Source organism: Cherax quadricarinatus, chromosome 80 (genome assembly GCF_038502225.1).
Source record: "Cherax quadricarinatus isolate ZL_2023a chromosome 80, ASM3850222v1, whole genome shotgun sequence".
Taxonomy (NCBI): Eukaryota; Metazoa; Arthropoda; class Malacostraca; order Decapoda; family Parastacidae; genus Cherax; species Cherax quadricarinatus.
In genome coordinates, this window is record NC_091371.1 from 4,644,140 (window position 1) to 4,660,243 (window position 16,104).

Genomic DNA, 16,104 nt, shown 5'->3' on the forward strand with positions numbered 1-16,104 from the left:
ACAGTGGAACCTCAAAAATCGAACTTAATCCGTTCCAGGAGCTAGTTCTAAATTTGAAAAGTCTGAAATTCGAAGCAATATTTCCCATAAGAAATAATGGAATTACAATTAATCCGTTCTAGAAACCCAAAAATATTCACACAAAAAATACATTTTATAGAGATTAATTACAGTTTTACATACAACAAATACACCTACCATCCGACTTACGACCGAGTTCGGTTCCGAGAAACCGGTCATAAGTCAAAATGGTCGTAAGTCGAACTTTACTACTGAATATCAACAAAACATTTTTGTAATGACTTTATTTTATTGTTTTATTTTGGTATTTCATGTTTTACTTTACTTTTTATGCTGTTAGTACTGTATTTTATACTGTAAGGTTTAGGATAAACACTGTGAACAACACAAATAGTTGTTTATTTCCCAGAAATTTGGCATAAAAAACACGGTCGTAAGTCGAGTGGTCCTAAGTCGAGCAGGTCGTAAGTCGGATGGTAGGTGTACTATAGTTTTTAATTATGTATAGTAATACATATAAAATAACATTTTTACTTACCTTTATTGAAGATTGGTGATGGCATCTGGAACATAGGGAGGAGGAGAGAGGGAGTTGGGGTTAGTGTTTGGAAGGAGAATCCCCCTCCATGAGGACTTCAGGAAAAGCCCTCTCTGGGGTTACTTCCCTTCTCTGTCTTTTAATGCCACTAGGACCAGCTTGAGAGTCACTGGACCCCTGTCTCACAAAATAACTGTCCACAGTCCTCTGTTTCTGGCACCTCTTTAACATTTCCCTAAAATGGGACATGGTTCTGCCACTGAACTTGTTGCAAAGATGGCTTGTCCATTTGTTCAGGTTTGAATTCTTCACTGTCTATGTACCCCTTAAACTCCTGTACAAACTTCTCAGCCGCCCATTTGTCTGAACTAGTTGCCTCACCATGTCTTACAACATTGTGTATGCCACTACACTTCTTAAATCTGTCAAACCAGCCTCTGCTGGCTTTAAATTCACTATCAGCACTGGTTCCAGGAGTTTTCTGTACCAGATCGGCATGCAACTTCCTTGCCTTTTCACAAATAATTGTCTCTGAAACACTATCACCTGCAATCTCTTTATCCTTGATCCACACCAGCAACAACTTCTCAACCTCTTCAACTATTTGTGGTCCTTTTTTGGTTAGCATATTAACACCTTTCGCAACATCAGCTTCCTTGATTTGTTCTTTCTTTGACAGGATAGAACCGATGGTCGACTTGTTTTTCCCATACATCCTGGCAAGCTCAACAAGTCTCACACCACTCTCATACTTCTGTATTATTTCCTTCTTCACATCTATGGTGTTTCTCACTTTCTTTACCACAGGGGTACCACTAGCAAGTTTCTTTGGGCCCACAGCAGCTTATTTCAATCCCACAAGCACTAAACACAACGAAATAATCGTAAAATGTGTGAATGAGAGCGCAGGTTAGTGTTCACTCAAGTTTAAACAAAGCTAGACTGCTCACGGCGCCTACGCAGGGACGCAGACAGAGCGGGCCCGCGGACATGTCCCGTACCCGGCGGTCCGAAAATAGGGGCGCGTTCGATAATAGGGACACGGTTTGTCCGAAAAAATGGTCCTATTTTCGAAATGTTCGATATGTGATACGTTCTATTTTTGAGGTTCCACTGTATACACTCACACCTTGTTCAACAATTTTAGTTTACAACAGGGAAGAAAACCTAACACTCAGAAAGGAAAAAAGATTCAACTTCAAATCTCCTAAGCTAAACATACAATCAGCTCCTAGTGAAATATACATTAGTTTATCATATTAGGAACATGCACTTTACATGTGGTGTTGAAGCCTCAATCATTTAGTCACATACTACATTTAAAACTGAATCCTGCTTTTTCAGCTCCTTAAGCTGGATATCAGATTGGAGGGAGAGAGTACAGAGCTGAAGATATTTAGATATTTGGGAGTGGTCATTTTGACAGATGGGTCCATGAAAGACAAGATGAAGAACAGAATAGACGAGAGGAAAAAGCAGGTGGTGTGTCGAGCCATCTGTGTTAAAAAGTTTATCTATAGAGGTATAATAGGGTAATGTACAAGACTACAGTGGTACTAACACTTTTATAAGGGTGCAAGACATGGGCTTTAAATGTCACAGTGAGGTAGCTGCCAGATGCGGTGGAGATATCATCTGTGAAAATAATGTGTAATGTGTATATTATGAAAAGAATTCTGAGCATATAAGTTAGAAAATAGTGTAGAGGTTATCAAAAGCATAATTCAAAGATGGAGAAGATGGAGCTGTATGATGACCAAGAGGGTGTATAACTATAGGAAAGGAGGTGTAGGGTAGACCCTAGAAAGGGTAAAGGTGGTTTTGAGTGCCAGGGTTTGAACATCCGTGGAGAAAAGTGGCTTCTTTTTATGATTTTACACACTGTTAGAGTATGAACAGAGTAACATCTAAAAATTCAAGGAAACCAAGTTAGCCAAACTAGATTCCTGGAGGAGAAAAAGTGTGCAGTGTCTGCACTCTGAAGGGAGGGTGATGTTGCAGTTCAGAGGGTCACTTCAATTATGCATGAATAATGGAAGACAGCTGGTGTTAAAAAAAAAAAAAAAAAAAAATGCATGACTAGAGTAATGAACCATTATTCATAGAGTGCTTACCTTTAAAATTTGCCCTTTCCTAAAACTGAGCTCATCCTCAGCTGTGGCATTAAAATCATGTTTCGCTACTGCTTCCATGCTGAAAAATCTGTGGATGACATGTATATACATTACTTAAGAGTTCCTTCAAAATCTCAGCACAATGAATATATAAAAAAAAAAATATTACTTTAAAATTATGTATGTAACTTGTAGTGTTACAGCCTGAGTTTACTATCTATGAGTTTCTCCTGGTATACATCACTTGCAGAGAGATCCCCAGGGACAGGTTTTAAAAGAAAATGCATGATAAAGACAACTTTTGGCATTGAAGATACTAAAATAATTTTAATCAGGTATTTCCATTACAGTATGGAAAAACAAGACTTAGCACCTAACAGGCTGGCATGGCAAACATATGGTCACTCACATCTCTTAATGTAATGACAAATTTTTCGTGCATCAGTACATTAGAGAAGCGACTTGGAGGAGGCAGCACACCAATAATACATCAAGTATTGTACAGGTATTCACTAGCGAAAAAGAAATTCTTTTCACAAAGGATTTAATGTCACTTGGAAAGAGCAAGCAATTAGTCCCACTGGAAGTTATACTGTATTTTACAAAATATAACTTGGGGAAGAAAAAGAAAAACAAGCATGAATAGTTAGATTACTGAATTTGTCAGGAAAAAAAATATTACATATCTAAAGCAGTACTGTATCGATACAAAAAATCTAACATTAATTTGAAGCATAACTCACAAAGGACATTCAGAGCAGAGTGGCAGAATCTCAATCCTCTGTATACTTAAAGAAAGGTGCATTACTTTTCTGTAGTGAATTAGTACAGGGGACAGATATACCGGTGAACAAAATGCAGCTCAGCAACATATACAAAAACAGATTTGATCATTTAATTAATTTATTCCCAAAAAATGGGAATAAAACAAAAATACAATATAACATTAAAAAAATAAAAGTCTGCTTTGTGTGTAGAATTCCATAAATGCTAATATGAATTTTTCGGGCCACCCTGCCTTGGGGGGAATCAGCCGATATGTTAATAAAAAATAATAATGAAGACCCAATCTCTAATAACCTCTAAAACCTGTAACAGACTCTTAGATCACTCTTTACCCAATTTGTAAATTGTTTACATTCTCCTGTAAGCATGCATACCTGTGAACATTTGCTGATTCACAGTGCAGGCACCAAGCACCACTCACAACAGCTTGGTGATGGACAGCACACAAGAGGTGGCAGACACTGTGGTTCACAGAAGCCTTAGAAGAAAGTACAGTTTTTCATTTTCCACAATGTTTTACTGTCTATTTAAGTTCCATGAACCACCAGTACCCAAAGTTATGGCAAAGGGAGATGAAGATTTTTTTTTTAATCACCACATCAGCTGTTTCCTGCCAAGGCTGGGTGGCCAAAAAAGAAAAACTTTCATCATCATTCACTCCATCACTGTCTTGCCAGAGGCATGCTTACACTGCAGTTATAAAACTGCAACATTAACACCCTTCCTTCAGAGTGCTGGCATTACTTCCCATCTCCAGGAATCAAGTCTGGGCTGCCAGTTTCCCTGAATTCCTTCGTAAATGTTACCTTGCTTACATCCAACAGCACGTCAAGCCCTAAAAACCATTTGTCTCCATTCGCTCCTATCTAACATGCTCATTAACACCTGCTGGAAGTCCAAGCCCCTCGCACACAAAACCTCCTTTACCCCCTCCCTCCAACCTTTCCTAGGCCGACCTCTACCCCACCTTCCCTCCACTACGGATTTATAAACTCACTAAGTCATTCTATTTCGTTCCATCCTCTCTATCTCCAAACCACCTAAATAACCCTTCCTCACCCCTCTGGAAAATAGTTTTGATAATCCCACATTCCTCCTAATTTGCAAACTACGGATTCTCTGCATTATATTCACACCACACATTGCCCTCAGACATGACATCCCCACTGCCTCCAGCCTTCTCCTTGTTGCAACATTCACAACCCATGCCTCACACCCATACAAGACCGTTGGTATAACTATACTTTCATACATTCCTCTCTCTGCTTTCATAGATAAAGTTCATTGTCTCCACAGACTCCTCAGTGCACCACTCACCTTTTTCCCCCCCTCATCAATTCTATGATTCACCTCATCCTTCAGAGACACACCTGCTGACATGGCCACTCCCAAATATCTGAACACATTCACCTTCTCCATACTGTCTCCCTTAATCTGATATCCAATCTTTTGTTACCTAAGTTTGTTATCCTCATCACCTTACTTTTTCCTATATCCACTTTTAATTTCCTTCTTTTACATACCCTACCAAACTCATCAGCCAACCTTTGCAACTTCTCTTCAGAATCTCCCAAAAGCAATGTCATCAACAAAGAGCAACTGTGACAACTCCCACTTTCTGTTGGATTCTTTATCTTTTAACCCAAGCATTCACTTCTCTTACAACTCCATCTATAAACGTATTGAACAACCATGGTGACATCACATATTCCTGTCTAAGACCTACTTTTATTGGGAAATAATCTCCCTCTTGCCTATATACTCTAACCTGAGTCTCACTATCCTCGTAAAAACTTTTCACAGCTTTCAATAACCTACCTCCTATTCCATACATTTGCAACATCTGCCACACTGCCACCCTATCATACGCCTTTTCCAAATCCATGAATGCCCCAAAAACCTTTTTACCCTTATCTAAATATTGTTTACCTATATGTTTCACTGCAAACACTTAAGTCTACACACCCCCTACCCTTCCTAACACAACCTTGTTCATCTGCTATCCTGCTCTCCGTCTTACTCTTAATTCTATCAATAATAACTACAATACACTTTACCAGGTATACTCAACAGACTTATTCCCCTATAATCTTTACATTCTCTTTTGCCCCCTTTGCCTTTATACAAAGGAACTATGCATGCTCTCTGCCAGTCCCTGGGCACCTTACCCTCTTCCATACATTTATTAAATAAAAACACTAACCATTCCAATATTATACCCCCACCTGCTTTTAACATTTCTATCTTTATCCCATCAATCCCAGCTGCTTTACCCCTTTTCATTCTACTCACTGCCCCACACACTTCTCCCACACTCACAACTGGTTCTTTCTAACTTCTATAAGATGTTATTCCTCCTTAACCTACACATGAAATCACAGCTTCCCTATCTTCATCAACATTTAACAATTCCTCAAAATATTCTCTCCATCTTCCTCATGCCTTTAACTCTCCATTTAATAACTCTCCTCTCTTATTTTTAACTAACAAATACATTCTTTCCCTAGGCTTTCTCAACTTACTAATCTCACTCCAAAACTTTTTCTTATTTTTAACAAAATTTGTTGATAACATCTCACCCACTCTCTCATTTGCTCTTTTTAGACTGTTTCGCCACTCTTTTAACCTCTCTTTTTCATTCCATATACCCCTCCCTCCTTGCATCACTTCTACTTTGTAAAAATCTCGCATATGCTAACTTTTTCTATCTTACTACAGGGCCCCCATCACAAATCCGGCAATCAGACATCCGGTTCCATCAGTTATTCGGCACTAATTTTGGCTAGCATAATTTCAAATTTCCAGGGTCGCCACACCAACCTGCTGGTACTGTTTAGTGGCACTACTTGCTGCATAAGTCATTCCAATTTCTTTTTCTCCATTTATTGTTATAACCTGCTTACTTTTAGCCCTAGCCATGGTTCCGACGAATAAAAGAAATGCTTCTCGTGTAAAGCACCTACACAGTACACTGTTCATTAAAGATAAGGTGGCTTTGAAGCCACTGTCGGTTACTACGAGCTGTCTCATGATGCAGGGGAATATGCTTTATTATTATGCTAATATTAACACTACGACTTATTTGCTTATCACAACTGATCTAATATGACATAATAAACAATATAAATAACATAAAAACATGTTAAATACTCCAGAATGAATAATATTTGGCATAATACTGAGCAGTTTGACGGAAGTATGAAGAGGTTATGGGATACAAGTACCATTCTCCTATCCCTGTCTTGGGGGCTTATATTAGAGAAAACGGAGTATAGCACAAGGCTAACTGTGATATACACTCATACTGCACCATAAAACAAACAAAAAAGCTATTTTCTCTACATAGATTATCACACACAGCAGCATATGTGTAGAGAACTTAGGATAACCCAAAAAAGTCAGACAAAGTGGCTTATTTCTAGTACAGTGGACCCCCGCCTTACGAACGCATCGCCCTACGTTAAGCATTTGAAAGCAAAAATTTTGCCTCGCCTTACGTGATTCGTCTGGGACGCGTCCCACGCGTGGCCTCAGCTGCCCCATGGGTGCCAGTGTTTACAAGCCAGCCAGTGTGGTCGCATCTAAGCATACATTTGGTACATCTCATATTATCACTGTATTTAGTGCTTGTAGCTGCAAAATAAGTCACCATGGGCCCCAAGAAAGCTTCTAGTGCCAACCCTGTGGTAAAAAGGGTGAAAATTACTATGGAAATGAAGAAAGATAATTACTAAGTACGAAAGTGGAGTGCGTGTCTCGGAGCTGGCCAGGTTGTATACCAAACCCCAATCAACCATCACTACTATCTTGGCCAACAAAATGGCAATCAAGGAAGCTGTTTTTGCAAAAGGTGGAAGTTTGTTTTGGAAACAGAGATCACAAGTGATAAACGATGTTGAGAGACTGTTATTGGTGTGGATAAACGAAAAACAGATAGCAGGAGACAGCAGCTCTCAAGCGATCATATGTGAAAAGGCAAGGAAGTTGCATGACGATTTAATTAGAAAAATGCCTGTAACCAGTGGTGATGTGAGTGAATTTAAGGCCAGCAAAGGTTGGTTTGAGATATTTAAGGCATGGTGAGGCTGCCAGTTCGGACCAAAAAGTAGCTGAAAAATATGTGAAGGAATTCAAGGAGTACAAAGACAGTGAAGAACTGAAACCTGAACAAGTGTTTAATTGCGACGAAACAGGCCTGTTTTGGGAGAAATTGCCAAGCAGGACCTACATTACTCAGGAGGAAAAGGCACTCCCAGGACATAAGCCTATGAAAGACAGGCTTACTCTTCTGATGTGTGCTAATGCTAGTGGTGATTGCAAAGTGAAGCCTTTATTGGTGTATCACTCTGAAACTCCCAGAGAGTTAAGGCAAAACAATGTCCTCAAGGCTAATTTGTGTGTGCTGTGGAGGGCAAACAGTAAGGCATGGGTCACTAGGGACTTTTTCTATGACTGGTTACACCATGCATTTGCCCCCAATGTGAAAATTACCTAATGGAAAAGAAATTGGACCTTAAGTGCCTCCTGGTATTAGACAATGCTCCTGGTCATCCTTCAGACTTGGCAGAGCAATTTTCTGGGGATATGAGCTTCATTAAGGTCAAGTTTTTGCCTCCTAATACCACCCCTCTCCTGCAGCCCATGGACCAGCAGGTCATTTCCAACTTCAAGAAACTGTACACAAAAGCTATGTTTGAAAGGTGCTTTGAAGTGACCACAGATACTCTATTGACTCTAAAGGAGTTTTGGCAGGATCACTTTAATATCCTCAATTGTGTAAACCTTATAGGTAAGGCTTGGGAGTGACTAAGAGGACCTTGAACTCTGCTTGGAAGAAACTGGCCAGAATGTGTAGACAAAAGGGATTTTGAAGGGTTTAAGGCTAACCCTGGGAATCCTATGCCAGTTGAGGAATCCATTGTGGCATTGGGGGAGTCCTTGGGGTTGGAGGTTAGTGGGGAGGATGTGGAAGAGTTGGTGGAGGAGGACAATGACGAACTAACCACTGATGAGCTGCTAGATCATCTTCAACAGCAAGAGGCCAGACCTGAGGAAACTGCTTCGGAGGAGGGGAGAGAGAAATTGACGAAGTTGCCTACTTCAAAGATTAAGGAAATGTGTGCAAAGTGGCTTGAAGTGCAAACCTTTTTTTGATGAAAATCACCCTGACACAGCTACTGCAAGCCGTGTTGGCAACCTATACACTGACAATGTTGTGAACTACTTTAGGAAAGTCATAAAGGAACGAGAGGTACAGGCCTCTATGGACAGATATGTTGTGCGACAAAAGTCCAGCGACTCTCAAGCTGGTCCTAGTGGCATTAAAAGAAGAAGGGAAGTAACCCCGGAAAAGGACTTGCTACCTCAAGTCCTAATGGAGGGGGATTCCCCTTCTAAACATTAAAAACTTCGACACTCTCCCCTCCTCCCATCCCATCAATCATCACCAGATCTTCATTAAAGGTAAGTGTCAATTATTCTATTGTGATTATTCTAATGTTATTATTGTTATTGTAATTATTATTTTATGTGGTAAAAGTTTTTTTTTTCATACTTTTGGGTGTCTTGCACAGATTAATTTGATTTCCATTATTTCTTATGGGGAAAATTGATTCGCTTTCCGATAATTTTGGTTTACGATGAGCTCTCAGGAATGGATTAATATCATGAACCGGGGTCCACTGTATTTCCCTGGTATGTACCTGTTGAGCCAGGGTGCTTCCCGGGGATATTTCTGGTATAACATTATGTTGTGCCATCTTCCATTTTACATGAGGGAGATTAAAATCTCCAAGGAGTAAAATATTTGGTGTAGGACTTTCTAGCCTATCCAGATAGCTATCTATCTTACTTAACTGATCTGTGAATTCCTCAGCAGTTGCTGATGGTGGTGGTGGTTTGTATACTAGGATAATTACCAAATTCCTATTTTCAACTTTAATGCCTAGAATTTCTACTACTGTATATCATTCGTAGAATTCAACACTTCTGTGCAACAAAGTATCCTTTACATTGATTCTACTCCTCCCTGTGACCTATTGATTCTATCACATCTATATATGTTGTAGTTTTCAATCTTTATCTCTCCATCCAAAACATCCCTTGTATGTGTTTCTGTAAATGCTCTGAATATGGCATTTGCTTCTGTCAGGAGCCCACTGACATAATTATGTCATTTTTATTTGATTTCAAACCCTGTATATTTACAAATATGAAGCAGGAATTACCAAGTGGGATGTTTTGTCTCGCTTTGTGTTTCATTAGTACCACTGGTGGTGTACTACCTGGCATGTCCCCTGGTGTACACTCCCCTGGTCCCTTAATGTGAGAGAAGTGACAGGTCACTACCAACTGAGCCACTACTGATATTCCAATCCCTTCTAAAGCGCTACTTTTTCGTTCATTCATTTCTTCAGGTTGGGTGTAGGTGGGTCAGCATGCGTGCAAGCATACATGTATGCATGAACGTACAATATACACACATGCTATACATATGCATGTCAATCATGCATTCTGTCATTCACCTCAAATCTTTAGAACATTGCACTGTAATGCTGATGCTGACCTAAGAACACACAGCCATCACACAAGAAATAAATTCCTCTTTTATATCTCTAGTTTTTGTTGCAACATCTACAAAAATTCTATGCAAATTTAAGAGACAAAAATGTGGAATAACTTATGATATCAATTGGAAAAACTGAAACATAATATATTCAAATCAAAGCTAAAACTAGCATACAGTTTATTGAGTTCTTAAATGATCCCATCATGTATTTTATGTAATTTCTAAAACAAATTTATTTACATTCAAGTTTCCATATTATACAATACTGATAAATCATTATTTAAATCATGAATACATATCCCCTGTCTTTCTGTTATCCTGCCCAAAATTTTTAATTTACTGATTAACTCTAACCTTTATTACATTATCATTGATATCTTGTATTATTATGAACTCATAATGACATTAATTGAATGACAGCCAACAAATTCACAGCTAATACAGCTAATACATTTTGTTTAGAATAAAGCTAAAATCATTTAGTTGAACATAAAAGACATAATACACAACTGATAGACAAGATTATAGGAAAATTCTTTAGTATACACCTTGAAACCAAACTGTAAAACTCAACACTAACATCCAAAATATATCATTCCTCTAAAAATATGTTAATGTAGTAAAGTACCCCAAACAATATCACTCGCTCAGTTCTACTCTCTAAACTATCCTTACCTAAGTTATGGTACATGTGTATGGGATTTACAACGGTTAATCACATTAAACTTTTAAATTAAATATAGTTCAAAATAGCACCCTCCCCCCTACTATCAAGACTAAATTTATTCAACACACAAAACATCCACATGTACTACTGCACATATTGAACATACAGGATACTAAATGTTGACCCAGTGCTCAAACTCTTCTTGGAGTGCTGTAAGAGAAATAGTAGACAATACAAAACCCAAATATGTATCCATTCAATGTGTGTGACTCAGTAGAGAAACTCCAAGCAAATGAAAGTTCCAAAAATTTGTACATACTTATCTACCAAAAGAGGCAAAACATTCCTTGCTTGCCAACTGCTTCAAATATACAAATGGAAGCTTATTTCAACATGATACATTGTTTATACAGAAATGAGTTAACACTTTAGTGTTCGCTGAATGCCCAAATAAGAAAGTATAATATGTCTAATGCAGCTTCTTTATCCATATCTCAATATTCATACTCATGGTTATCCCCAGTATTGTATTGTCCAGACCAGAGCTTTGGTAAGATGGGTAAGGAAGAAGGATGGGTAAGGATAGAAATATTGGAAAAGGGTGGGAGGGGGAAGAGAGGTAGGATATAAAGGTAAGTGGCCCAACCACTTTGGTGCAATTTAAAAAGTGTATGTGAAATGATAAGATATTCTTTAACCCTTTGACTGTCGCGGCCGTATATATACGTCTTACGAGGTACCGTGTTTGACTGAATAATAAAATGGTATAAAATACCGACAGGTGTCTTACCTAATAACCACCGTGTTTGACGTATACTCAAATTCAAGCGGCTTCAAATCAAGCAGGAGAAAGCTGGTAGGCCCACATGTGAGAGAATGGGTCTGTGTGGTCAGTGTGCACCATATAAAAAAAATCCTGGAGCACGCAGTGCATACTGAGAAAAAAAAAACTCCGACAGTTTTTTTTTAATTAAAATGCCGACTTTGTGGTCTATTTTCGTATAGTATTTATGGTTGTATTCTCGTTTTCTTGGTCTCATTTGATAGAATGGAAAACGTATTATAGAAATAGAGGTGATTTTGATTGATTTTACTATAAAAAGAACCTAGAAATGGAGCTCAAAGTGGGGGAAATGTTTGATTTTTGCCAATGTTCAAAAGTAAACAAATGATGCCATTGTCTAATAAATGTCCAACTAGCTATTCTAATATGCAGTCATGAATGGGTTGATGTTATTTATACAATTATTACAGTATTGCAGTAGTCTGCATAATAGTAAGTCTTCTATTTTTTGTTTGAATAAAAATTCAAAATAGAAAGCAAGAGTAATATCAGAGGGGCCTGGAGAAATGACTGATGAGCAAAGAAAATGTTATTTTAGAGCCATGAATGTCTGCATTGTTCATTCTGGACCTTATTTTGAAATTGTCATATTTTTTAGTTTTCGTGAAATTGGCCAAATTGTAAATTTCTGACCACATTATTAGGTAGTTGAAATCGGTAAATGGGCAGTTTCTTGTACTCAATCGATAGAAAAAATGGAGTTCTAGAGAAATAGCTATGACTTTGGGCGATTGGAACAATGGAATTAGCCGAAAATAGGGCTCAAAGTGGGCAAAATCGCCGATTTGTAAACAGTGCCGAGGTCGCTAACTTCGCGAGAGCATAATTCAGTCAGTTTTCCATCAAATTTCGTTTTTTTTGGTGTCATTACAATCGGGAAAAGATTCTCTATCATTTCATAAGAAAAAATAATTTTTTTTTTTAAATTTTGCGACACCAGGAGACACCTCAGGATTGGGGGTTGCGACAGTCAAAGGGTTAAGGGGTATAATACTAACCCATCAGAGTCACATAGATATAACAAATATATAAGTACATGACTCTGAATTGGTAGTAATTATACAAGTTGCAATTTTTTTTTTTTGCTCGCGATTGCACAACGGATATTTATGCGACAATGAAGGCAATAATTTTCTGGCCAGTTTATAGAATTATGTGACAATGGCTTCGTACAGGTGGTGTCCAGCCATAGTAAATAGCATAATTTTTACATTAGATTGTTATATAAGATGTCTCCCTAATTGGGGGCGATGATTTTCTCAGTACACATAGAAGGGTTCTGGTTGCTCAATATCATGGGTCGATGGTAATCATCTTTATGGATAAAACGACCGACCCTCTGTGGGAGAGTCATTCTTTGAGTCCTGTGAGGAGGAGTATTGATGATATAATCCGTGGTATTTACCACTTGTACAGGATGTTCTCTATCTGGCATGTATAGTTCTTGCATTGTATAGAGTTGTTTCTTTTTCAGGGTGTCCAGGCGTACATTTATGGCAGTAATATCTTGTTGTACGTGTAAATCTGCCATTTTAACACTGTCTCTCCTCCTGGTATCCGTAATGAAGCAAGAGCTCTATTCTGGACCCGTTGTAACCGTAGCAAGTTGGTCTTTGTTGTTAATGACATTGGGACACAAGGGTATTCAAGTATAGGTCTTATTATCATTTATACAGATGTTTTTGACACGTTGAGGGGTTTGATTGAATCGAAAGAGGCTGCTAAGACCGGCTTTGGCTATGTTGATCTTTTTAGTTACACGAGATGTTGAGTGGAGCAGCCTGTCTATTTCATATCCCAAAATCTTGTTAGGGTTTCTAATGGTTACAGGTGTACCTCTGATGGAGATACCCCCTTTATCTTCGATTGTTGATGCAAAACATTCTATCGTGCTAACAAGGACTTTGTCAGGATTAGTCGTAATTCTCCATTTCTTTTCCCAATTAGATGTTCGACGAAGTTCAATATTCATTTTTTCTATAACTCTCTCATACTTGTATTTTCCTGTTACCGGAGTTGATGAGATGACATGAATAGCATCATCTGCAAACTGTGTCACAATTGTATCATTAAACTCTGGTTGAGGAAGGTCATTCACATAAATGTTGAACAGAATTGGACTGAGACAAGAACCTTGTGGGACACCAGCTGTCGGTATAAAAGGCTCTGTCGACCTGCCATTTCTAAAGTTTGTTGTCCATGGCATTATATAAATTTATATTATACATTTTTCTATCATACATGGAAAAAGTCCACTGTTGAGCAATGCCTTTTGGGCAGATTAAGCTTAAACTTACAGTAAACTAGTTATAGAATGGGTAAATTATGTAAATTAACTTAAAATTATTTTAACTAAACAGCCAATACAGTTTTCACTGCCCTCTTATCATAATAACATTTGCTGCTTTGATATACATAGTTTTGTGACTTAAAATAATCATTACATTCAAGTAACAAACTTAACTCTTGGCTCTGGTGGCCTGGTGGCTAAAGCTCTCGCTTCACATGGCAAGGGTCTCTGATTCCCTGCCATGATTCCCATGTCTATGTTCACCCATCACTAAAATGGGTACCTGGGTGTTAGTCAACTGGTGTTGGTCGCATCTTGGGGCACTGACCTAATTTGCCCAAAATCCTCAGCATAACAAAGGGCTTTTTATATAGTAATGTGTCACTGATGTCAGCTAGGCCTTGTGTATGTAGTAAATAATTATATTATTATTATTATAAACTACCTGAAATACCTTGCATAACTATAGGGTTTTCCATGCAAATGTTTGCAACACTAATTAATTTGGAATATTTATTCTCTTAACATTATTAGTAGTATATTATTATTATATTATTATTATTATTATTATTATTAACTTAAATTACAGTTTTGGTTTTTCTGTTCAAAATGTTCTATATAACCAAGGGATTTCCATACTGTATGAAATAAATGCCAACTAATTTTGTAACAATTGTGTAATTTTTGGCTATTATTTTGTTTTGAAGCAAGGATAAGCCAATTAAGATCACCTAAATTTTCATAACAGTACTTATGAGGAGCTAAATAAACTTATGTGACATTGCAACTGAACATTTTGTTTTATAAGTGAAAATAATAGGTATAATTTTCTTGGAAATAAGATAGCTGTACATTAAGCTCTCTCATGAAGTTGAGATTTTTCTGTGAATGCAACTGAAAGAGTTCACCCAAAATTGAATAGCATGTATTGTGAAGTTCTTTCCACTTGCTATTAAATTTTGGATACTTTTTCAATCGTATTCACAGAAATAAATTGCAGTATATAAATGAGGTTTATGAGAGGTGAGTGTGTAAGTAATAAAACAACCCATCAACCCTCTGACCAAAACAAACTTGGCCCCCCCTAACACCACCACCAGTTCTCTCCCTCATTACTCATCACAATACTCACTCCCACACCCACGCACCACACCAGTTTCGCAACCACACAGGTGAACACGATCTCCAGTTTGACTTTTACTATAGTGAAACTAGTGATAAGGAGCGAGTGTGTGAATCATACTGCACCCAGCCCATGACATCCACATCTATGGCTCTCCCCGCCACTCTTCCCCCTCACACACTACACACACCATACCTACCTCTCTCAGCCTATGCGGTACGTCGAATTTTCTCTCTTCTGTCAAAAAAAAAGTTGAGTGTATAGAGAGATTTGGTCTAAAATAAAGCGAGAGTGAGTGTCTCGCTGCCTCCCATTACACTTGCTACTAAACACCGTTGCCACATCTGAGGCTACCTCACCTCAGCGTGGGTGCTCACACACTATATTCTCTCACCACTCCTTTGGGGGATATTGCAGCTATAAATACACCTTCAACACTCGCTATTGTAGCCTTGCTGCAATATCTGTAAACTATATCTGTACTATAGAAAAATTCTGAAAGAGGAAAAAAATCACAGTAAATATCCCCACAATTTACTTGTAGGTTAATAGTAGCTCCACTGACTGTTAAAATAGTAGTCGTAGTACTGAATATTACCAGTACAAGCTAAGATAATATAATACTGAGAATATTATATGTACACAAATATTGTTATCAAAATTGTTGAGAAGCAAAGATTGGCACCACTGTTTATCACTTCCGTAGAAAGTGTCACAATATGGAAAACGCTATATATCACAATATAAACTGAATCGTGCTACTGAAAATCACTGTAATTACACAGTAATTAATATGAGAATCACATATAAGAGAGACTACTTTTCCTTGCGGACCAGAGGCGCTAAAACATCGTTCTGCGGCTGCTCAGACAAGAAGCGCAAAGTTTAAATACCACGAATTACCAAATTAATATATCCTCTTATATTGTCTCAAACTTCTCGATGCATTCTGAAAATACAACGAATATAAATAACCTCGATCTGATATTCTAGTGACTAATAAAAAGTACCTCTCATTTTAGAAGTGCACACTGACTTTCCTATCACAAGTATTTTTCTCAACAAAATTAGTGCAACAGAATTATTTAGCTACCATGATCTATGATATTTAATACGATTAGATCAAAAGCTATGTTCACTTAAAATACTAATG

At 37.9% G+C, this 16,104-nt stretch overlaps 1 protein-coding gene across 4 annotated transcripts in view; it reads right to left on the reverse strand.

The window, feature by feature from the left end:
* drk (growth factor receptor-bound protein 2 drk) overlaps positions 1-15,338 on the reverse strand; it is a 145,960-nt gene extending 130,622 nt beyond the window's left edge. For 2 of the 4 annotated variants that reach the window (XM_053796484.2, XM_053796481.2), the window contains exons 1-2: positions 15,151-15,337; positions 2,674-2,761 (exon numbers count right to left, since the gene is read on the reverse strand). In XM_053796484.2, coding sequence (XP_053652459.1) covers positions 2,674-2,751 — 78 coding nt within the window. In that variant the 5' untranslated portion in view covers positions 2,752-2,761; positions 15,151-15,337. Of the gene's footprint in view, positions 1-2,673; positions 2,762-3,833; positions 3,938-14,960; positions 14,985-15,150 lie in introns of those variants that run through there. The other 2 variants (XM_053796482.2, XM_053796483.2) reach the window with 2 other exon arrangements.
* Positions 15,339-16,104: the final 766 nt, after the last annotated feature.